Genomic DNA, 23,999 nt, shown 5'->3' on the forward strand with positions numbered 1-23,999 from the left:
GTTTTTTTAATACTGTACAAACAGTAAATGGCATTAGTAGATAGAGCTCATTTAAATGTATATTTGTAGTCTCAGTCTTTTTCTCATTAGTGTGGCCAAACAGTGAAATCAGGATCAGAAAAATATTACATTTTCATTTATAATAAGGCTACCTGGATCTTTTTTAGTTTACTTTAATGACTACCAAGGGTGATTCCTTTTAAAGAATTTATCTCTTTAAATATGTATGATGCCTAATTCTTGGTCCCACTGATACCTTATACTGATTACACAGTCTCCACATTCTAACCCCAGGTAATGGGTAAGTGCTATACCCTGATTTGTAGCAGGTGTCAATAGAAGTATGCTTCAAACTCTTCCAGCAGGGTGGGACTGTGGGCAGCACTTTTCACCTGGCCTGTGGTTGTGCAGAGCAGATAGCACCACAGACAGAACCATTGCCATGGCCACATTTTACTTGTGGTGTTGTCTCTGACTGAGGGTGGGCAGAGACACCCTGACCTGCAATCCATAGGAAGGAGCTGGAATGAAAAACAGAAAGACAGGTTATCTTTTAAGCCTCTTGACTGTCTTGCAGACTCACATTTTACCCACCAGTCTTTTCTTGTTTTATGGTTATTTGGGAGGGCTATAGACCATTTCTTATTCTTCTTCATGTCCCCAGTTTGTGAACAAATAAAAAAAGGGTCATGTGCTTTGAAGGTATGTAAACCATGGTGCCTCGTAACATAGGGATGGGCACAGACCTAGTAAAAGCAGCTCATATTAGACTAAAACATTTAGTTTTGTATCTTCTGTTTCCTCACTGCAGTATTCTTCCTAATTTGAATCTATGCTATGTGTTAGTAGAAACCTCTTACAACAATGTCAGAAATCCCAATATTCTTTGAAATTTTTAATCTGTTTAGTTTTTTATGTCAGATTTTTAACCTTTTTTTTTTTTAAGGAATCCACACAGTTTAACCCACAGGAGGTAGAAGTTGCAGACTGTAAAGCTAAGTATGGTCTGGGGAACACATTGGAAACTCTGAAGAAAGAAGAGTTAAATACTCAGTATCTTGAAAACCAGGAAGAAATGCCCAGATATCAAGTTGCCAATAAACAAAAACCAAAGAAAGGGAAAAGAACTCAATTACATAAATCTTCCCACTACCACTGGAGGAAAAAAAGAGAATATTCAGTTAGAAGAGAGAAAACGGGAAAATTATTAACCAATGAATACAATCACAGTGTCTCTGACCAGAGTACCTTGCAAATTTCGTTAATTAAAGATCAACCTCTTGAAAAAGAAGACCACCTCTATTCTAATGAATACTATCCTTCCAAATTTTCTGAGAGAGACCATGGCAGAAAAGATAAAATCTATGAAACATATGACTTCATTGACTTTCCATTAAACCATTATTATCAGACTTCAGAATATCCCTCTGTCTGCCTAGAACCAAGTCACCCAACAAGTACATGTCAGTGGCAGAGGTCTGTGCATGCTAAGGGAAACGGATTTCAAGTCAATTTGAGAAAGTGTAGTTGTCACTCAACCATGTTGAGCCAAACACAAAAGCTGCAAAGGAAAGAACAGGTTCAAGATGATTACTGGGCAAATAGTCATACTCAGGATCTTGTGCATAAACCACAAAAAAGAGCAAAAGTGGATTATGCCAAAGAATGTTCTAAGGAGTTTAAAAATCATCACACGGATACAGTCAGTGAAGCTCATGATCAGCTGACCCCAACTTATAGAAAGGGCTATCTGTTGGAAAAGACCTATGCTTACCAGGTCAGAGATTCCAAATCCAGAAGTCCAAGTCAAGTTTCCTCATTCAAAAGGTCAGCAAACTTAAAGTTGGAGTTCACAGATTCCTTAGAGGAAATTAGTAGTGATTCTGAATGGTTCAGTGAAACCCTTACCATAAACAAAGAGGAGAAGGAGAAATCTGTGACCACATATGAAAGTACCCCAGAAAGAGGATCTCTTGATACTGATGAAGTCATCACTTACAATCAACAAATTGAATCAAGTCAGCCTACCTTGTATTCAAAGTGGAAACATTTTGGGGAGGAGAAATTCTCTAAGTACCAGCTTGGGAAACCTGGTAAGAGGTCCAAGTATGAACAGAGATGTTCATGGCTTGAGGATGAAGACAATTCCATGCAAGCCAAGAACAACAACAGCAAACAGGAGGAAAGGCGAACCCCCAAATACTTGTTTTATCAGGGCAACTACCACAAATCCAATTCCAGTGACATATTAGACGACAGCACAAGAAAGAAGAGGAAGTTTAGTGATAATACATTTGACCAGAAAATTAACTACAGGCCCTTTTATGTGCCAACAACATCATCACAATGTGCTAATGCTTTCTATTCGAGGTGTTTTCCTCAAAGAAGAGAGATTCTGCAGAAGTCAGAATATAACCAGGATGTAAGAATGTTCAGAAGACATGAGAATTCCACGGATTTCATGCTGACTTTGGATAATTATCCTATTAGAAGTAACAGTCAGGAGCACATTGACTGTGGAAGCTATAATTTAGGAAAGAACTACACTAGCTCTGTATATTTTCAAATGTTTTGAAGGTCTCTTAGATCAGGAACACCCTTATTCACAATAAACAATTTGCAAGAAGAGCATTTAAAATTAAATATAGCTATGTAGTCAGCAACAACAAGATCTAGAGAGCAACATTTAAAAGCTTGAGCAAGGTCAAATGAAAAACCTTATTTCTCTTATCAAACTCTAAAGTATAGGTCAAAATCACTGCAGGTGTGTTGGCAAGCTTTAGAAATACAAAACATCCAGTTTCTGAAGCTCAGTAAAACAATGTACTTGCAAAAGTTCTTCATCCCCCAAATCGACATTTCTACAGTTCAACTGCAACTTTAATTTGGTGCCAGTGAAGGAGCAAATTATCATTGAGAGGTATTGAGATAAAGCCTCTTTGGCCCTTTAGCTATCCATAAGGTCATCATTTAGCACCATTTATCTTCAAAGAGGACAACAATGGATAAGGATCTTTTTACATGTTCTTCGATTTGGTCAGAACACCACATACAACAAACTTCCCTCACTTTCATCTATCTAGAAACAACTATGGATAAAAGAAATGAGACAACGGCTAGAACATAGACTTCTTCTTGACATTAGAGGGTTTCATGAGCATCCATTAGAAAGAAATTAATGTTATTAATATGTTCATACTACTCAAGGAATTGTCCTTTTAGAAACAAAGTCTTGGAAGAAGAATCTAAAAGAGGCTCAGACAGCCCTTTGAGGCTTAATGGGACAGTGGACAATTAGCAGAGGTTTTTTGAAGAACCTCATGTCATTCCAGCCTAGAAAGGCAACAGGACTGAAGTGATACACCAGTGGGACTTGCAAAAGGAAACATTGAAAGATCCTTGAGCACCAATAATGGCACTTGGGAAGAGAGGAGATGACAGTATTCCATTTCAGGTTATCTAATCCTTTCACTCAGGGTTGGGTGATATCAGTTTGTAAGAAACCACTGAATATCCCCAATATGACTTTTATTATACGGTAACAAGTGCCTCCTCAATACTCAGTAATGCCATGGGGTTGGAAGAGTCGAGGGCAAGGCCCGTAGTTTTCTAGTTAGGGAAAGTCGCATATGTGCAGGATTTGTAAACTCTCAACATAAACGATTTATCTTTTTACTTACTGGTTTTGGACTTCTTGAATATGTTTTTAAATTGAACTATTTTATAGATTCGTAAAGACTTCATCTTAATGCAGTGCATGTTCTATTGAAAGCTTGGCTGATTCATTCTGCCTTACATTGGATTTAGGACCTCAGGGGCGGTAGATGGCCTTTTTTCCCTAACAAAGGTATACCTGACTTGGCGATTGAAGACATCAATGGGATTAGACAATCAGCAGCAGGAAAAGATGATTTTAATTGACAGAAGTATCGGAAGGCAACATTTTCATATCACATGATTTATTTCCAACAGTCCTAACATGACAGAAAAGTACCAGCTGGTAAAGCCGAGGTAGAATGCCAGTCAGCGTGGTTGCCCAGAATGATGAGTTACAATGTGTGCTCATAACCAGCCTCTTGAGCAACCTGATACCTGAGGGGGCTACACAATCTTGTAATTTCTCTAAAGCAACAGCCACGGTTTGTTTCATTGATCTCTTGTAATCACATTCAACAGACGTCTGCTAGTACATGCAAAAGTTCAGAAATAAATGTAACAAAGCAGATGATGTTTATTATTAAGATAGTAACCAACAAATGATTTGTTGGCTCTCTTGTCTTCAATTCCACTTTTAAGCCAGTGACTCTGCCATCAAAACTAGGTTTGGCTTGTCAAATCTGAAAAATTGCTAATGCGGGCAAATGCCTTTTCTCTTCTAAAAACTAGCAATGACTATTAATGTTCAAAGTACTGTTGTCCAAGCAGCCTTTTAAACTATTAACGACTTGTGTTTTGTCAGACAGCTATCAGAAACTAGACATTATTCTCCTCCGCTGGGACTCTGCCTCCTTATTTTTTCATGTTTCATGCCATTAAAACAAAGAATGTTATGGAAAGCAGCTGTGCTTGTTTTGAAAAAAAAACCTCAAATTCTTGTTATGTGATAATTTTTTCTTTGTTGGGATTTCAGTCACAGAAACAATTTGCTGCTCATAAAGACATAAAATAATAAAAAATAAATTGCCTAAAACAGCATGTGCATTTTTTTGTATAATATAACTGGTGCTAAGTTTCGTCTATGCAATGTTTTTGTCTTGTTTTGTTTTGTTTGCTAACTACATACCACCCTGGGACCTAAAAGAAAGTAAAAATACTGGTTTTATGGTTACTTCCTATACAATCTTCGGTTTTTATGTCTTCTGGTAACACCTTCTAGATCTCAGTAAACCTCTTTTTTTGTGTAGGACTTAAATGAAAAGGGAATCATTGAACTTTTCAACTGAATGGCTTAGCAAGGAATGAAATAGAACTGAAAATATTGTCATCACTTTCTATTAATTAACATTATTCTTTGCTGCACTGTTATTTAATTAACTGGGGCAAAGGTATTTCTTTCTGTGTCCTATTAAGTAAGGCCTGAACTTTAAACTGTCGTTTTAAATAAGTGTTCTCATGTTTTTCCTTGTATGTGCTGCGGATGGTGCTTTAAGAAAGCTCAAAATTTGTCCATGTGGTTTTGTTCAATTTGTTTCAATTTCTCGGGTAGAAAGCCATGTAAATTGGTAGTTTTGAAAATAACAACCAAATAAATGTATTTTTGTTTATTCAAGACAGTTTAAAAGTGTTAACTTTTACATAAATGCTGATGATTCCAAGATGGGGGGTAAGTTTCTGCCTATGGTATGCTGCCTTGCACTTAATGTTGCTGATCCTCTCTCTCATTTGTGTTGTTAGAGAAGTAACACGTTTAATTTTCAGATAAATTAAAAATAAAATTGTCATAGTGAATAGAGTCTTGGTTCATTCACCATACTCTTAGCTGGAATGTTGGACATCTACAATAACATTTTCTTGGAAAATATACATGTGTACTTTCAATGTTGTTTCTTTGCAACTTTTCCCTTTATGATGCTAGTTTATGGGACTTGACTGTCAGAGATGACAAAACCACAGCTTTATTCTGGATAAGTTGAAATTGGGATATGGGGATTTTTGACTTTTCTCCCTTCAGCCAAGGTTTTATCAGTGCTATGGAAGAGTAAGAAATGGACTCCACGGTAGCTCATCTCATCCCTTCGGCCCGTGGTGGAAGTGTTAAACTTACACAATGCTCCAAAACCAGTGTGGCTGTGGGATGGGGAGTCTAGTCTGAGAAGTTAGGGGCCTCAGTAATCACCCTTTGACCATTTGTGAGTTAACTGTATTTTCACATGAAATGTACAGCAAACTGCCTCTAAGTATTATTTATATAAGGAAGGCAGACTATATATAACTTAGAGTTCAATCTGGGCACTCGAGAGGTGAAAGGGTGCTTATTGGGTTCAAAGAGCTCCTTCTGAGACGGAAAAGGCTGTATGGATTTTTGTTGGATCTCAGGTTTGCGTAAGTTTGGCCCTCCGAGGTAAGGTGCATGTGACATAACGTAGAGAAGTCAGATTTGGACAGATACTGAAAACACTTAGGGAATGCTGCTTAGGACCCAGAGACACTGGCACTGAAAACAGTGTCTCTGCAGGAGTTTGATGAAAGCAGGTGGAGAGCAAACATGTTCACCTGCCATTTTCCCCACTGGCCTATGGTGGCTCCTTCATCTTGAATAGAGCCTTTTACACAAAATGGCTAATGAATATGTGAGCTGCATTTGTGAAGTTTTTAGACCAGTCCTGCCTTATGGTAATATCTTTCACATGTGATCAAACGATGTTGATTTAGTTCTGAATGGAGGAAAATCAGGATATTGGGGATTGAAGCTTTAACCAGGCTCTGGATGTTTTCCTCTTGGCCTCAGACAAACCTGTTTAACTTTGTGAGAGGAGTAGCCTAATCTTAACATCTAAAGGACATTTCAGGCTGCAAATGTGGCCCAAGTTCTTTTCTTTCCCGCCCCTTCCCCAAAGCATATGGCGGTATAACAGGTTGTCTGGCACAAAACAGGCAACTCGATTATTTGTTGACTGAAACCTAGTTGGGGAAAGCACATTTAAAAACAAAACCAGGCAATAATACCTTTTAACAACATAAAACATGCAAAGCTGTGAGCCCTCTTTGGTTCAGGAAGTACGTATCTTGGAATAAAACTGCCAACATTAAAAGGGCAAAACACTAATATTCAGAGTAATCGGTTGTCTGTTTATACAACTGACTGTACATGCAAATCTGATATCCCCCTTTTGACATGAAGTGAATAACTTTGCTTCTCTAAGGATTCCTGACTATTTTCCTGATCAGATGGTACATTAAAACAAAACTATGCCTTGGCACTTAGTAACAATGCCTTCAGTAAAATTATCCTTTTAAAATGTTTTAAAAATCCTCATTGATTTTAGAGAAAGGAAGAGAGATACAGAAACATCGATATGAGAAATATGGATTGGTTGCCTCCCATACGTGCCTGATGGGGGACTGAACTCACAATGTTTTGGTGTGCGGGGAATGCTCCAACCGAGCCGCCCAGCCAGTGCTAAAATTATTCTTTTATATCCTTGCTATGTATAGAACTAAATGGAGGTCTGAGTTTAGAAAAGTTCTGATTTAAAGAGGCAGAATTCGACAAGTCACAAAAAAATCAATTGAATCTATTTTTTAAAGATTTTACTTTTAGAGTAAGGGAGGGAGAAACATAAATGTGAGAGAATCATTGATCTGTGGCCTCTCTGCCTCTCATATGCACCCCCACTGGGGACTGAACCCACAATCCCCACATGTGCATTGACCAGGAATTGAACTAATGACCATCCTTTCACTTTGCAGGACAATGCCCCCAACCCAACCTAGCCACACCAGTCAGGGCCCAATCCACCATTTCTAACAGCTGGTATATGGGTTTGTGGTAGACTTCTATGATGTTTTGCCCATTTACTTGTTCCTTTTGGAATACAAAAAAAAAAAATCTACTCAAAAGCTGAACTCTTAGTATTTAGCTAAAATTAAATGATTTAATCTGGTTCCTGAGATTGTTAAAAAAAAAAAAAAAAAAAAAAACCAGAACTCACCACAATATATTGGGTAAAACCATTTTATTAACTGACCAAAGCACTTCATTTTGTTTTATGATTTGAGGTAAAACCATTAAACATGGTTCACAAGAAAATACAAGGAAAATACTATTCAACTACAAGTTTGAAACCTCACTAGTTGTTCACACAACACTTACGAACTTATACAACTGTACAGTCTACTTAAGCTAAGTTTATTGTTAATAAGACCAATATCAAAGACCTAGACACTTGACTACTACTCTTGCAGTGGCTCTAGTTTTGCAACAACTTAAGAGTTTAACTGTTACCTTATGAATATACTTTACTTCAAAAACCACTTGGCTAGTGATGTGTATTGTTTCCTCATTATTCAGGGGTGGGTACAGGCTCTTAGGGGAGCAAACACCTGTTCTATATGCCCCTCCTGTCAAATCATGTAAAATAACCATTGCCCCACCATGAACATGGATATTGGGAAGATAGCCCTATGATCTTCATGTATTTGGGTTTTTAGGCAGGCCAGCTGATTTTCCCCAAAGCTCCTTTTGAATGTTCAAATCGTGTTTTAATCCTCACTATAGAGAACTGTTAGTGAGGGTGTCCAAGTGTCTGAAGGAGGACAACAATGTCATCTAGAAACAACTAAGCCCAGCTTTGAGATTTCGTTTTCTCACTGGACAGCTCTGTCTAATGTACGTCAAAACCTTTGGGACACTGCAGATTTGTTTTAGTTCAGTTGAGAATAACCATGACTAAAAGTTGATCCTCTGTTCTTTGTGCTTGAAGGACTTTGCAAATTGTACATTTCTACCTGTTTGGGAGAAGTACCCAAGTCTTAACCTGTCTTTCAGGAAAACCAAATTTAAATTCAGCCTGTAAATACAGATAGAAGGAAAACAGTACTCACATTTGCATTACAGCACTGTAGCTCACTTTCTGGATTTATGACACACAATCATCATGCAGTCTAAGGTAACTTTATCAGTGTCACTAGTGATGTTAATTAAAAAAAATTTACAGCAAGTTCAAAACTTTTCTAAATATTGAAATCACCACATTTTAAGACAGACTGGAATGTTACAAATGGTTCTGCAAAATACAAAAATAGATATGCTTCCACTGAATGCTTTAATCGTTTTTCCGAGTATTCTCATCTTTTGGGTCTTCGTCATCGGAGTACATGGTAGGCTCCTCCCCCTCCTTTAGCAGTTTGCCCACATGATGATACTTGACTGGGGGTAAAGAAAACACAGAAGGTCACTTTCATGCTTAATAGGAAATCAATACCACAGTTCATATGAAAGTTCTGATTAGAGGCCAACAATCTACTCAGCAATGTGTCCAGCTTCTCAGTTTTGTTCAGAAGAAATATAAAACAGGTGGTGATGTGTGACAATGAGTGTGCAATGAGTGTTCAAATGTGATGCATTAGGGTTTAGAAGGCTTCTTATGAGTTAATTAGAATATGCTTTAGAAAATGTGCAGAAGGATTTGGGGAGGGATTTCCAGAAAATGAAACCACCACATACAAAAGCATGCAAGTGAGAATGAACATATCTGGCACGTGATAAAGAGACCAGGTCAGCAGGAGTAGGAGTACGGTTGGCTAAGCAGTGTGGGAAAATATTATGAAGGATGTGGAAAGGCAGCCCGAGGAGTTTGGACTTGTCCTACAGGTGGCAAAGGGCACTGGAGGTTTGTGACAAAGGTATCACCAAGTAAAATAGTGCTTTGGCAACAATGGTATCTGTGTGGTGTTGAGGGCAGATTACAGTAAGGAGAGACCAGGAGGCCAGCAGGCACGCGAAGGAACAAGAGCCAGGAGTAGTGGGGCGTGTCAGTGTGGGAGTGGAAAGGGAAGAATATGAAATAAATTTAAAGGAGAACTGGAAACATGAGTTAATGAAGTGAAAACTGGAGATTCCATGGATTGAAACGGGGACTCTGGAGGGGAACATGACATTACAAGGACTGGAGAAGTTAGTATTGGCAAGAAGCAGATCCTTGGAAACCTCAGAGACAGTTCAATCACATTGTGGGGATAGAAATCATACTGTTGGGAGCAAGGAGGTACAGAGAGGCAAGGAGGTACAGAGAGGAAACGAAGCAGTGGTTAGGAACAACCACTTACTAGACAGTTGTCTTGACAGTGGAGGGAATGAATGATAATCTAGTAGATGGAGAAAATAGTAGATAGAAATTTTCCCCAACATGAGGAAAAAGCTATACATTGTTAAAGGTAGTGGTCAAGAAGGCAGAGCACTGGAGATGCTGGAGAAAACAGATGTAAGAGGAGAAACTGGAATGCAAGACTTGGGCAGGAATGGAGTTAGCAAACCACCAACACCATAATGGCTGTATCACTGTGGCCAAGCTAGTGCAGGGTTAATCATCTCAATGTCAGAGGACAAAAGGACAGAGCCTCCTCTTTCTGAATATGGGTAAGAATTAAAGGAATACCCAACCTGTCTAACCAGGTAATCAGACCTGCTTTTGTGTGAAATAATCACCAGGAACAATTGGAACTTCCCTATCTAAATATATTATAAAGGTTTCTAGGGTGCTTGGGGCCTGTGCAAGACAAAAGCTGGATGGTACTTGAGAAACCTGCCTTAAGGGAAAGCTCCACGAACCCTAGGTATAGCTGAAGTTTCACAAGAGTATTAGGGGCTAGCCTCAGTTCATGAGGGGAAAATCCAGTTTTTACCCTACCAATGAAGGGAAGCCCCAGAACATAGAGCTCTGTAAGTTGTAAATTACAGCTCACTGGTTTCATATAGAAGAATCTATTGTTACAAAGGCATCTTGAGGATGCAAAAAATGAGGGACTATTTTAGATAGCTGAATTGTGTTTTCCAAGTAAAAAGACTTGCCTCTAGAATTGAAAGCTACACTTAGTCTGCTTGGGATCCAAACTCTAAAGGTAGACCCACATCTGGCTAATTATTAACCAAGAACTCTCTCTGAAGTCAGCTTTAGTTGCAAAGAAAATGGTTAGATTTAGCCAAAAAAGCCAGTAATATTTAACTGATTATAGGGAACAGCAAATAGTAAAACCACATTTTAAATGAAAAAAAAAAAAATCTTCCTTAAAAGAAATGATCGTAGTCTTCATATACTGCTTCAAAGCTGGGAAAGATTACTCTTCAAATTCTTAACAATGAAATATTGCTAAAGGAATAATTAAATACTTAGATTTGATAAAAGCCAATGTCTCAGTGCTCAGAATTTGAACTTAACATCCAACCTTACTTCTCCCCAAGGACCGCAGCCCTTAGCAGAAGCCAGGAAACAAGTGTCTCCTTCGCTTTTTCTTTTTCAAAATGCGGACCCCATTGTTGCCGGGCACATTATAAGCATCATTTGCAGAGACGAGGCCTATAGTTAGGCTCAATTAGATTCAAAGAGAAGCTGTTTTGTATAATACAAGTCTCCCATTCTTCAACAGAAATGTGGGCTGCTTTTAAACGGCAAGCTCTACAAATGAGGACTTATGAAAACCCCTTTCTGTAGCCAAGATGGCCGCTCTCCTCTCCCCTCACACCAACCACCAAATCCTAGTGTGGAATCTATGCAAACCTCTCAAACACTGAAAAACCAGAAACTCAAGTTTCCATGGAGAACGAGGCTAAAAGTTGATATGCAACCATGGCAAGTGACTCAGCACTGCTGCAATTACTTCAAGCCATAAATTTGATCCATCCAAGATTCAGGAGCCTATCAAAATGCTCCCAAGTTTCAGGCTGTTTAGCAATAACTATTGGACTGCCCTGAATCCTATTACTCGTTGAAATTTGATCCAGGCACAATTTAGAAAAAAAATGCTTACAAGTGAACTGAGAGTCCCAGTCATTCAGGGTCTCCTGCTGGGCAGGAGTGAGGTCAGAAAGGTCATCATACTCGTCCTTCAGAGCTTCCTTATCCAGGCAAAATGTGGCGAGGCCCCTGGATGCATCTCTTCCGGCAAAGACCCCATACGGCCCCTCTTTAAAAAACAAAACAAAACCAAAGACCAATTCTTTATTGCAGTTCATTTCTCTGTGGCTACCACACAGAAAATGGCTTCCTTACCATCAACACAGAAGGACCACTTTTGAAATATCCAATTCCTTTTGGAAACCGTAAGTGATACTGGTACTTTGAATCATTATGCAGTGGATACTAAAAGGCCTGTCATTAACCTTTTAAACTAAAACAATCAAAATATGCTATACATTATCACCCAATTCCTATGATTTTCAAATAGCTAATAAAAACTATGACTATCTCCTGGCGAGGAGGCTGGTAGGGACTGATCCAAGATAATCTGAGTACACAGGTCGGAATTCAGCTTTAGGGGACTGAACCCAGAGTCTGGCTCTGTTCTAGGCACCTGGGTTACACACCAGTGAAAGTCACGGTTTCTTAAGATAATATATCCTAAGGTTTTCTTAAGTGAGAACAAAACACTTCCTTAAAATTGTCCAAGTATCTTTGGTTGCGAGACTGCATTAAATATTAACATTTGGCATCTGCAGGAGAAATTCTTTTATGACTATCAGTGGTTCAGAAATCTATCCACGTGTTACATAATCTTCACTGTCAATAAAGAGCTAGCTGAGACCAGCTGTCCTTGTTTTTGGTGGGCTTGAAGAAAATCCTAAAACTTTCATGGAAAATAGAGGCTGAATCAATACCACAAAATAATTCTATAAAACATTAGAATGCTATTATATGTATTATGCTGAACTTTTACCTGAGAGGTGAATCATTCTGTAGATGAAGTAGGTGTTTAGACTCATTTAAATATTGCACAAGTAAATGAAAAGAATCTAGTGTAAAGTGTTTCCCCCAAAGGTTGAGTAGCAACCCTGACATTAAAGTTCGTAGGTAACCACTGTGCCAAGTATGAGTCAAGTTTCAATATAGCCTTATCAGCTGAAACTTCAATCCATTAGGATTTTTAAAATAATGAAATTTATGATCAACTTTAAATGCAAACAAGATTCAAAAAATGGCTTTTAAATCATTATATGCTATTTCCGCCAAAGTATTAAAAAAAAAAAAAACCCTTCAGTTTTTCAGTGGAAATGGTAGCATTTAGTGCTTGAAAATAGGCCAATTTGTATGGGCTTGGACCTCAGTTTCAGAAATTATGGTCACAGAATAGTCTGAGGGGAACATTAAGACTTTGGAAAATATTCATCAGAATGTATATTCATTGTAATGTACGTTCCACAAGCAGAGATGGGGGGGAGTGTGGGTTCACTGCCATAGTCCCAGTACCTACATAAGTGCCATGCAGAGAATAGGCACTGGAATGCATAATTCTTAGGAATCCTTTGTGGCATTAAGTATCTTTTCCACACAATGTCACATATTCATGGGCTCAGAGGATGACAGTGCAGGATAGAGACTTAGAGAGATCCCACAGGGGTCTCATCATTTTAAAGAGGCACAACTAAGGCCCAGAGAGAACAATGCTTGGCACCAGGTCACACAGCTGGTCAACAATCCAAGGCCAGAAACCAGGTTGCCTGTTTTGTGCTTTTTGCACAGGCCTACATCCCTCTCAATGACTTTGCAAGCTAAAATTATTTGACCGTGCCTCACATGCACATGTTTTTGACTGCTTTATGGTGTGTAGCTCAGAAATAACAGCTATTTGCGTGATTATGTTTACTGATAATGCCTCTTGTTGTGCCACCTGAGTGACAAATAATATAGGTGTGATTTTCAAATTATTCTGACAATTACACGTCTGCAGAAAGTAGGTCTTCTAAATGATCCACAAAGAAAAACTGCTAAGTGGGAGAGTTCCTTAAGAATCTTAACACATCTGATTTTGATTTGTTGGACTGTGAGAGTAAAACAAAGTGGGGGTGGGGATGGCCAGATTGCTGCCTTCTATACTCTTCCCTCTCTCCAGAGCAGCAGGGAAAAGAGCATGGTCAGTGTGTACATACTCGCTGAGCTCCCCGGCTTTGGAGGAGTCCATATTGGAAGCGCTAAAATCTCTTCTTCCTCTACTGCAAATATGTATTCTATTTAGCAGGACTTTCCAAACCTGGCTGCATCTCGAACTGGCCTCAAGAAGCGTGTTAAATGGGATCTTCCCCACCTCGAGTCTTCGGTTGTTATAGTGATTAGGCCGGAAATCTGTATTTTCCTCAGGCGCATCAGGTGATTCTGATCCAACCTGGCTTGAGAAGCCTCATCTCAAAGGCCCCCTTCAAGCCTTCCCCTTCCAACAGCTCAGCAGTCTTCCACCCCTCATTTCCCTTCTGGTCGGCTTTTCCTGAATCTCCACACCCAGCAGCCTTTATAGCCCTATCCCCTTTGTTTCTTAGGATCCTCCCACTTCTCCCTCCCTCCATTTTCAATATTTTTGGTTTGTAGTCCTTTCTCTCCTACTATAGACTAAAATACTGTACTACCTTTTCATTTTCCTGCATTCCCATTGTCCGCCACACTCAGCTTTTATTCCTCCTCCAACCAGCTCCTTTCTCCCTATGGAACCGCCCTTGTTCACCTTTCAGCTTTCCCCCATCTGCTAAACATAGTGCGCGCGCGCGTACACACACACACCAAACACATGCCACACACATACCTGACACATGCCATGCTCCAAGCGCCCGCACGCGCAGGCACACAAACACGCCTGACAAGCCACATACACTGACTACGCACACACAGCGCACTCACATCACTCACCCCGCACACACGAAGCTTATACCTGCTGCTAATCCCATCTCCCTTTCCTTCTCCCACACCCTCACATTCCACCAGGGTTACTCCTGGCGTCATCGGCTTTCGCGTTGTCTCCAAGCCCAGGCCTCCTTTCTTCTGCAACCCCCCATGCCGCCCTTAACATCACCACCCCCTCCTTTCAGAAATCCCCAAACCCAACACCTTCGAACCCCCCCCAACATTGCATTCTGTTGTGTCCCCCACACTCCATTTCCAGCCTCGTGATCTCACCCACCTACCCCCACCCTCCGGCTTAAGACATCAGCCTCTCCACACACACCCCCATCCCGGCGCTGGCCGCACGGGGCAAGGAATCTCCGTCCTCACTGGCCCACAGCCCTTCTAGAGCGCCCCTTGTCCCCCGTCCGCCAGGGAAGCCACAACGCCGCCACTGCCCGGCTCTCTGCCTGCCCGCCCTCACTGGTTCGGTCTCCATTCCCCCCTTGAGGGTGCCCCGCTCCCCCCGTGCCCCTCCCGGATCCGTCCTCGTGCCGGGGCCCCATCTTTTGTTTCCGCGTCCCCGGGGCCAGCAGCCGTACCGGGCCCATAGAACTTGCGGCCTTTGGTCACGTCGAACACCTTGCCGTTGATGGCCATGAGTATGCGCGGGTCCTGGATGCCGTCGAAGCGCCGCAGCTCAGCAGGGGTGAAGTCGCGCCGCTTAAGGCGGGGCAGTGGGGGCGGCTCGTCGTCGTCGCTGTCGCTGCTGGCCGCCGGCTGATCCCCGCGCACGATCTTGTAGAGCAGGAAGATGCAGAGGCCGAGCAGCAGCAGGTTGAGCGGCGACGTGAAAATCTCGTTCAGCAGCCCGCCCTCCAACTCGCTTGGGTCGGCGCCCGTCGCCACCACATCCTCGGCAGCCATGATCACTGAAGTAAAGGTTGGGCCGGATTTGGGAAGGCTCCGGAACTTGCTGCTTTCTCCTCCCTCTCCGCGCGAGCAAGTGGCGCGCTCCGCTAGGCGAACAGGGACTAATCAGGAGAGGAGGCGGAGCCAGGAGGGGAGGAGGCGGGGCTGAAATAGGCGGAGTCTCCCAGCTCGGTCTCTCCCAAAGCTGGCGGATGCGCACCGCCCGGCGGAGTCCGTCCCTGCCCAGCTCAGACCCCCTACCTTCCTGCGGGTCGTGGCTCCCCTCCCCCACCCGGATCCCTCCTCCCCTGCGGCTGAGAGCTGAGTCCGCTCCTCAGTTTCACCTGCGAGGCCCCAGCCCTTCCTGGCGCCATCCTCACACGTCCGCCGGCTTACCGAGACGCTGCGCGCAGTCCTCCCGCGCACCCGGCTAGTTCCAGACACACCGACCCCCTCGGAGAGGTTTGGCTCTGCTGCACTCTGTCTGAGGCTCCCCTGCGCCACCTGATGCGCGCCAAACACCGACTCCATTTCTCTTGCTTTAGGATTCTCCCCCGCCTCCCATTCCAAAGCCCCATTTTCCCCCGCCATCCCCCAGGACCAGGAGGCTCTCACAGGAGACAGAAAACTTACACTTCGAGCTCCCTTTTCCACCTTCAAGACCCACCCTACCCATTCTCGCCTTGGGAACCCCCATTTGCCCTCTTTGACAACCTTTCTCAAATTCTCCCCCCTGTGCAGTGGGGCGGATACCCCCAGGACAGGTGAAGGAAGTCACGCATTAGCCCCCTTCTGACAATTGTAATATATGGGGAAACTGACCGGATCGCCCGATTTACTCTGGGCTCATTCTCAGAAAACTAAACTCTTTATAATCACCAATTTTCTCAGTCCCAACGCATCAGCAAGCAATGTTCTGGTGCTGCTCTTTTTTTTTTTTTTTTTTTTTTTTTTTTTTTTTGAGGGGGTGGTGCTTAGAATAATGAGCAAACTTTCTTTGTTTGGCAGCGTTCTTCTGTTTGAATTCTGTCGAGCTACCCTTGGCGGTCAGAATAACCCTGTACTGAAGCCGAGAGGCAGGAGGTTTGGTTTCTTTTTTTAAGTATTTCACTCGGCCTTTGATGTGCGTAACCGTCTGCACAGGAGCAGGCCTTATGGAGGCCGTCTATACCCTTTAGAGTCAATCTGGCCTCCTTTATGGTGGCAGAGGGAGGGGAACGGAAGAAAGGATTGGGGGAAATAATTAAAACCAAGCCATGCCCACATCTGCAGCCCAGAGCTGTACTTTTCCATCAGGAATTCTGTTCACTTGCTCATAATTTACTCCCCGTCCCAACACGCAGGAGACTTGAGAGAATTGGCTTCTTACTTCAGAATTCTAAAAATTTCTGGCACAAACTGCTTCCATCCCTGCCACCCACCCCATCTTATTAAATTATGTAAAAGTGCATGTGAGCTTAACAGTCTTTATGTTGGCCCATGCATTTTTTTTTCACAGATCTAAATTTAGGATTAGCTGAAATGGTCCTCTCAGATCTTTTGTCAAACTTCTTCAATTTAATCAAAGGGAAACAGGCTCGAACTCGGCTGTACTTAGAATCTAATTACCTTAAAAAAAACCCAAAAAAACAAAAAAAACCCTGTGTGGCCAAGACAATTTACAGACCAACAAACCTGTGAAAAAATATTTTCGTTTGTAATCAATATACGAAGTATAGGTAGATATCTTTTAAGAGCTCATTTTAATTGATAAGAAAATCCAGACGGTTCTAGTCAATAAATGGGCAAAAATGGAAGTAGGTATCTCACAGAAAAGGGATACCAAAGGTGAATAAGCGAATGAGAAATGTTCATTCTCTTTAGTAATGAAAAATAGGGATACCACTGTCACCGACCACTTTTTCTCATAGGTAAGATAAAAGAAAAAAAGGATGATATATAATGCTGGCAAGAGAGTGGTGAGACTCTTGTCATACTTTTGGGGACAGTAAAAATTGGTATAACCTTTTGTTATCCATAAAAATATTTTCTATCCATTACTCTCAATTCTAGAAATCTACTCTTCATTCCAGTAATTCCACCCCTAGGACTTTATCCCCAGGAAATACTCAGAAATGCAAACAAAGATTCCACTACTAAGATGCTCACCAGAGAATTGTTTTTAATGTGGAAAAACTGGAAAGAACCTGAATGTTCAACTTTAACAAATAGATAATTAAGTGGCTTGAATTGTGACAAAACCATAAAATAATGTATGACACAGCCATCTAAATATTATCATGACGTGGGAAAATGCTTATGTTTTAATCTTAGAGAGCAAAACAGGATACGAAACTATATACAGTATAAACTCAACTATGTAAAAAAATGCATAAAAGGAAGCCTGAAAGGAAACATGCTAAAATGTTAACTGTTGTGATTGTTAGTTTCTTCTTTATATTTTTCTAGTTTCCACAATGAACACATGTCATTTTTAACCTCAGAGCGGGGGGACAGTTTATTATTTCTTTTCTGAAAAAATGTAGAATGGTGACACATGTTCACTATAACAAACTTAAACAATATGTATGTGAAAGTAAAAAGTGAAACATGTACTCCCTCTCCCACTCCCCCAATAATCTTTAAATCAGGCCCACACATTAGTAGTTTGGTTTATATTCCTGCAGACATACAAAAGACACACACAGATTTTGTATTAGCAAATTGGGAAATTAAAATAATAAATGATTTGTCAGTTTTTATTCTAATATAGATACAAAGTAAAAAAAATAAGAACAAATCATTAGCTCTACCCAGATTACCCCGCTGGAATTTTTTAAGTCACATTTATTTAAGGTAATAACATACAAACTATAGAGAGATCCAAAAGATAAATCGAAGTCCCTCTGCCCACCCTTGGTTGTCTCTACTCAAATTTAACCACTATTAAAAATGGAGAAAAGTGGTCAAAGAAATACAAATACTATATGATACCTCTTATATATGGAATCTAAAAAAAAACCCCGAACTGAAAAGCCCAGAGAGTGGAATGATGGTTACCAGGGACTGAGGGGTGGGAGAATTGGACAGATGTTGCTTAAGGCTACAAATTTACAACTAATTGATAAGTCCTGGAGCTCTAATGCATGGTACAGTGAATATAGACAACAAAACTTGCTAAGAGGCTAGATTTGAATTGTTCCCACCAGGAGAAGAAATGATGATTATGTGACACTGACAGAGGTGTTAGCTACCTGTACAATGGCAACCGTAGTGCAAGATAAAATTATCAAATCAATATATTGTACACCTTAAATTTACACAATGTTATATGTCATTTTAAAATTATGTATTAATTTTTTAAAAGGGGAAAATATTTTTATGGTGGGCTACAGGGGATTTATAATTTTCATTTGTCACAGTTCGGAGTACATTCTGCTACAGTCCATAGTCCCTTGGAGGGGTAAGGCTAAAGTAAGTCCCGCTTCACACAGAGGCTAGAAAATTTGTGCAATTTAAAACCTCAAGAATAGATACAGCTTGCAAATACGAATGCTTTCAAACCAGATTTGAAGTTAAATAAAGCGAGCTCTTAGGTAACACTGGGATGCTGAGATTGTTGAGGAAAAGCATCTCACCATGCTGCCATATGTCACAATATTGGGCGGAAATGTCTTGTCCAGAGTGGCAGTTGTCAAGTTCTCGGGAAGTAAGCAAGGTGCTTCTGACCAACAAGTCCTCTGCAGAACATGGGAGTTGCATTATATATGTCCTTTGGCTTCAAATTAATTTGTAAAGCCTATGTACTTGACCTGAGGGCTACTTATTTCCAAAGATATATGTTGTCTTCTAATGTTTCCAAACTTCCTGCCTCCCTTAAATTATTTTCAAAGGTTTTTAAGAGCTTTTAAAGAGGAATAAGACAATTGGCTGATTAGCTACGAAATGTGTGGGAAGTAATTCAACCTCACTAGTAATCAAATAAACCCAAAGGAACATGTTAACAGCATACCATTTTTCATCATTCAAATCACTGGAACATTCTTGTTTGCCTTTTGTTTCTTGAAGCTTTTTAAGAATGGTAATACTCAGTGTTAGTAAGCACGTAGCAAGAGAAGCACTCTGACACAGTGCTTTCTGGAATAAAAGATTCATTTTGTTCACCAATGTGTTTAAGCCCCTAGACCAGTCTGCCGTGTATTAGGTGATCAATAAATATTTGTTGAATTAAAGTATATTGTAAGTGGGTACAGACCTTTTAGAAAGCCCCTTTCTCAATATACATCAAGAGCTTCAAGTTATTCATAATCTGTGACCAAGAAATCTAACTTCTACAAACTTTTCCTAGTGAAGTACTCAGAGATGTGAACACAGATTTGTATAGAAAAATCACAAAGTTTAATATATATTTTTAAAGGTTTTATTTATTTATTTTTAGAGAGAGGAGAAGGGAGGTAGAAAGAGGGGGAAAGGAACACCAATGTGTGGTTACCTCTCGTGTGCCCCTTACTGAGGACTTAGCCCACAACCCAGGCACGTGCCCTGAGTGGGAATCGAACCAGTGACCCTTTGGCTTGCAGGCTGGTGCTCAATCCACTGAGCCACACCAGCCAGGGCGGCAAAGCATATTTAGTAGTAAAAAACTGGAAACAACTTAAGTATTCAGAGGTGTTCATCATGTCACTTAGAGTAAAAGCCCAAAGTCCTTATGGTAGCCTACAAAACCCTGCAGGATTTGCACTGCCCCACACTACCCTTACCTTTAGGGCTTTAGGAGCTTGATTTCCCACTTCCTTCCCTTGTCACCCTACTGCAGCCACAGCGGCCTTTTTACTGACACTCAGTCAGGCACATTCCAATTCCTCTGTATCTGTGATTCCTTTTGCTGTAATGGTCTTCCACAGATATCCCCATGGATCATTCTCTCACTGCTTTTAAATCTCAACTCACCCAACTTCAACTCTCCTTCCCTTTCCCTGGCTTTGTTTTTCTCCATTGCATTCACTGCTTTCTAATATACAGTATCATTTACTCACCTTTGGGTTATCTTCTCCAATTTGAACAGAGAACAGAGACTTCATCTATTTCCCTCATTGCTGTACCCCCTGTATGAGAATAGTGGCTGGCATATAGTAGGTTCTCAATAAATATTTGTGGTCTTGAATTGATTTGTATATGGAAACCCATTATTTTTTTACATATTTATGAAATCTATTTTTATTTGTTATTGTATTTTTTCCATTACCATTTATCACCCTTATACTGCCCTCCCCCTGGAAACCCATTATTTTAAATATACATGCACAGATTATGCAAAATTTTTGCTTTCATTTTTATACAGTGAGCATAAACTACTTTTACCATTGTAAAAAACAATACAAAGTTCACATTTTTAAAGCATAAAAAGCAAAGCTCTAATGTCTTGAGTAATAGAAAGTATATGGATTCCATTTTTTTAATTCTCACCCAAGGACATTTTTTATTGGTTTTAGAGAGAAAGGAAGGGAGAGAGAAAGATAGAGGAACATCGATGTGAAGGGGAAACATCGATTGGTTGCCTCCCCTACTCACCCCGACTGGGCACAGAACCTGCAACCTAGGTATGTGCCCTGACCGGGAATTGAACCTGCAACCTTTTGGTTATGGGACATGCTCCAACCAACTGAGCCACACCAGCTAGGGCTGGGTTCCATATTTTTAATTTCAGAGACTAGCGTAGACAATACTTGGTAATGAGATTTTGAAGAGACTCAAAATGGGCCTGTTCATCCACATCCACTTGACCATCCTCTATTGATACTTGCTCTGTGCTAGGCTCTGTGGCAGATGCTAGGGATGCAAAGTCTTGCCCCTCAAGGAAGGAGATCACCGCTAGCAAGAGGAGACAGTCAAAAGGTAATAGATTCTGTGGTTGAGGTCCACACATCATCGAGGGAAGGTAGGCAAAAGAAAGATGGAGGTCTGATCTAGGAAGATTCATACAGGATGTGACATTGGAGATGAGTCTTTAAAATATTCACCAGGTAGATAAAGAATGGATGAGTTTTCTGGGGAAACCAATGGTTCTCAAACTTTGGTGAGTATCAAAATAATCTGGAGGAGGGAGGGTACTTATTAAAATGTCTGTTCCTAGGATCAGCCCCCAAAGATTCTGACCCATTAACTTTAAGGTAAAGCCTGAGAATCTGCATCTTTAGTAATAGCTGTCATTGTTTGAGCACTTATTATGTGCTATGGATTCCTGCTAAGTGACATAAGTCAGAGAGAAAGACAAATACTGTATGGTCTCACTCCTGTGTGGAATTGGGGATAGGGAGATGGAGGGACAGAACAGATGTTGTTTAAGGGTATGAACTTGCAATACGTACTAAATAAACCCCACAGAGTTAATTCACAGTATTGTGAATATAGAAAACAATATTGTATTATAATCATCAAACTTACTATAAGACTATTCTTTAATTATCCCAACCATTAAAACTGTTGGCTGCTCACTATTAAGCTATTTTACTTCCAGTTCCAACAAGTGCACAAGCACCCGAGGTGATTCCAGTCCAGGTAAGAAACAGAGAGGTAGAGGAAGCAATCTGAGCAAAGGCACAGAGATACCAAACAGCATGCCCCATTCTGGGGAAACCCTTTAATGACTCATTATCAGTGAAATCAAGTCCACAGTCTTTAGCATGGTTTACCACTGTAGTGGACTACCCAGACCCAAACACTCAGTCATTTCCCCTGTTTCACAAGTGCTGAAGTGTTAGTAGCTCACAGCTTGCAACAAATCTTCCTCCTGAGGTTGCATTGGGCTGAAAAAAGCTCCCTAGCCCAAACTCACATCTCCCTCTCAAGATAGCTTGAAGGCAATGAATGGTCAGTACAAGTGCATAAAGGTCTGTCTTCATTGCCCCAACTGAGAATGACTCTGTGGGGCCAGCCCAGCCTCAGAGCTCCCTGTCAGATTGACTGAGACTGTATTGTGACTGTATCGCAGCTCAACTTCTCCCTCTGCCTGATTCTGATTCCTTGCCTTACCCTTCAGTGATAGATTCCAAGAGTACTCCCCAGTGAACTTTCAGTATATTAACCTCCATCGCAGAGTCTGTTTTCCCAGGGAACCTAACCCAAGACTCTAACCTTCCATGATCTGGCCATTGGCTACAGGTCCAGCTTTATCTCTTTCTACTTCCCCCTTATTCACAATACTCCAACTCATTAGGAGTGATGTGGCCAACTTCACATCTAATGTGTAATTTATCGAGTGCTACAAATGCTTTACATATATTGCCCTGTTTATCTCACAGTGAGTTAGGTTCTATTACCATCCTCTTTTTATAGAAGAGGAATCTGATACACAGAGAGGTTAAGTTACTTGCCCAAAGTCATACGGTTAGTAAGAGGCAGAGCTGGGATTCAAACCCAGAAGTCTGGCTCCAGAGTCCAGGCTTTACATGAGATCATTTTCTTTTTTCTTTCTTTTTTTTTAAATTAAATTTATTGGGCTGACATTGGCTAATAAAATTATATACGTTTCAGGTGTACAATTCCATAATACATCATCTGTATATTGCATTGTGTGTTTGCCACCCCATCAAGTCTCCTTGCATCACCATCATCTTGCTTTTTAAAAGTATCATACTGGTAGCATGAACACTTTTGTCTCCACCATGGCTGAGCTGATTCAGAAGAAGCTAAAGGGAGAAGTGGAGAAATACCAACAGTGACAGAAGGGTAAGACAGCAGGGCAGGTGTAGCCTCTCCCCAACCCCTTCTCTCACTGCAAACGCAAAGCCATACCAAAATCATATTTTCTTCCCTACTCCCTGACCTGCTGCCCCACCCTTGTCTACTTCCTCAGCTCCATTTTCTTCTGACTAGGATTGTGGGGTCGGGTACCACATTTGATGTCTCTAATCAAGTCTTTCTTCTCACCCACTCTCCCTTACCTCCATCCAGATTTGAGTTAATCTATGTCAGGGCGGCAGAAGCTTGAAGCACAACTAACAGAAAATAACATCGTGAAGGAGGTGAGACTGGGATTTGTGGGGCCAAGAGGGACCTGTACTGTCAAGGATTCTGATCATATGTGTTCCACTCCCTCATCACAAACTGGCCCTGCTAGATGGGTCCAACGTGGTCTTTAAACTTCTGGGTCCTGTGCTGGTCAAACAGGACCTGGGGAGGCTCAGGCCACAGTGGGGAAGAGACTGGACTATATCACAGCTGAAATGTGAGTCTTTGTCCCACCACCCTGTGATGTGTCTGACACCACCAGAGTAGCGATGTTAAGGAACCATTGTAGAGTATCTCTCCAGAGTAACCCGATTGTCCACTTCTCCATCCTCTTCCCCATTAACCTCTCCCCACTCTACATCTCAAGTTGTCCACTGATCTTTTTTTTCTTTTTAAGTCTCATTAATTTCTTATTTGCTTTTTTGCCTCTCCTCAGTAAGAGATACAAGTCCCAGCTCCAGGACCTTGAGCAGCAGTCAGAGCAACAGAGGGAAACCCTTGCTCTGCTGCAGCAGGAGTTCCAGCGGGCCCAGGCGGCAAAGACAGGGGCTCCTGGGAAGGCCTGACCCCGTGGTTGGGGGGAGGGAGGAGAACCAGGCAGCTCTAGGGTCTATACTGTAGCTAATAAAATGTGAAAATACCTGGCTGTTTTCTGACCAGCCAAAAAAAAAAAAAAAAGTATCATGCTGGTAGGAGCACTGAGGACACATTGGAAGGGTAGATACTGGAGCAGGGGCACCAATGAGGAGCCTTACTGCAGGGGAAGACAAGGGCTTAAATCAAGGTTGTGACAGT

The 23,999-nt window shown here is 41.2% G+C and overlaps 2 protein-coding genes and 1 pseudogene across 9 annotated transcripts in view; 2 read left to right on the top strand and 1 right to left on the bottom strand.

Moving 5' to 3' along the window:
* Nucleotides 1-5,423, top strand: part of LOC112310639 (A-kinase anchor protein 17B) — a 35,007-nt gene extending 29,584 nt beyond the window's left edge. For all 8 annotated transcript variants that reach the window (XM_045201008.2, XM_053917520.1, XM_045201005.2 and 5 more), the window contains one exon: nucleotides 947-5,423. In XM_045201008.2, the coding sequence (XP_045056943.2) occupies nucleotides 947-2,575 (1,629 nt within the window). In that variant the 3' untranslated portion in view covers nucleotides 2,576-5,423. The remainder of the gene's footprint in view (nucleotides 1-946) is intronic.
* Nucleotides 5,424-7,659: 2,236 nt separating this feature from the next.
* On the bottom strand, nucleotides 7,660-15,320 carry PGRMC1 (progesterone receptor membrane component 1). Its single transcript, XM_024567096.4, has 3 exons — nucleotides 14,906-15,320; nucleotides 11,467-11,622; nucleotides 7,660-8,869 (listed from the first exon to the last, which is right to left on the bottom strand). Exons 1-3 carry the CDS (start codon nucleotides 15,228-15,230, stop codon nucleotides 8,766-8,768), a joined length of 585 nt encoding a protein of 194 aa, XP_024422864.2. The 5' UTR covers nucleotides 15,231-15,320; the 3' UTR covers nucleotides 7,660-8,765.
* A 25-nt stretch (nucleotides 15,321-15,345) lies between these two features.
* LOC112310868 (prefoldin subunit 6-like) lies at nucleotides 15,346-23,770 on the top strand (annotated as a pseudogene).
* The last annotated feature ends 229 nt before the right edge of the window (nucleotides 23,771-23,999 follow it).

This window comes from Desmodus rotundus, chromosome X, assembly GCF_022682495.2.
Source record: "Desmodus rotundus isolate HL8 chromosome X, HLdesRot8A.1, whole genome shotgun sequence".
Taxonomy (NCBI): domain Eukaryota; kingdom Metazoa; phylum Chordata; class Mammalia; order Chiroptera; family Phyllostomidae; genus Desmodus; species Desmodus rotundus.

Coding starts and splice junctions, on each gene's coding strand:
- PGRMC1 (XM_024567096.4), bottom strand. CDS start 15,230: ATGGCTGCCGAGGATGTGGTGGCGACGGGCGCCGACCCAAGCGAGTTG. Junction 11,623..14,905: donor CCGCAAGTTCTATGGGCCCG/GTACGGCTGCTG, acceptor TGTTTTTTAAAG/AGGGGCCGTATGGGGTCTTT. Junction 8,870..11,466: donor CTGGGACTCTCAGTTCACTT/GTAAGCATTTTT, acceptor CTTTACCCCCAG/TCAAGTATCATCATGTGGGC.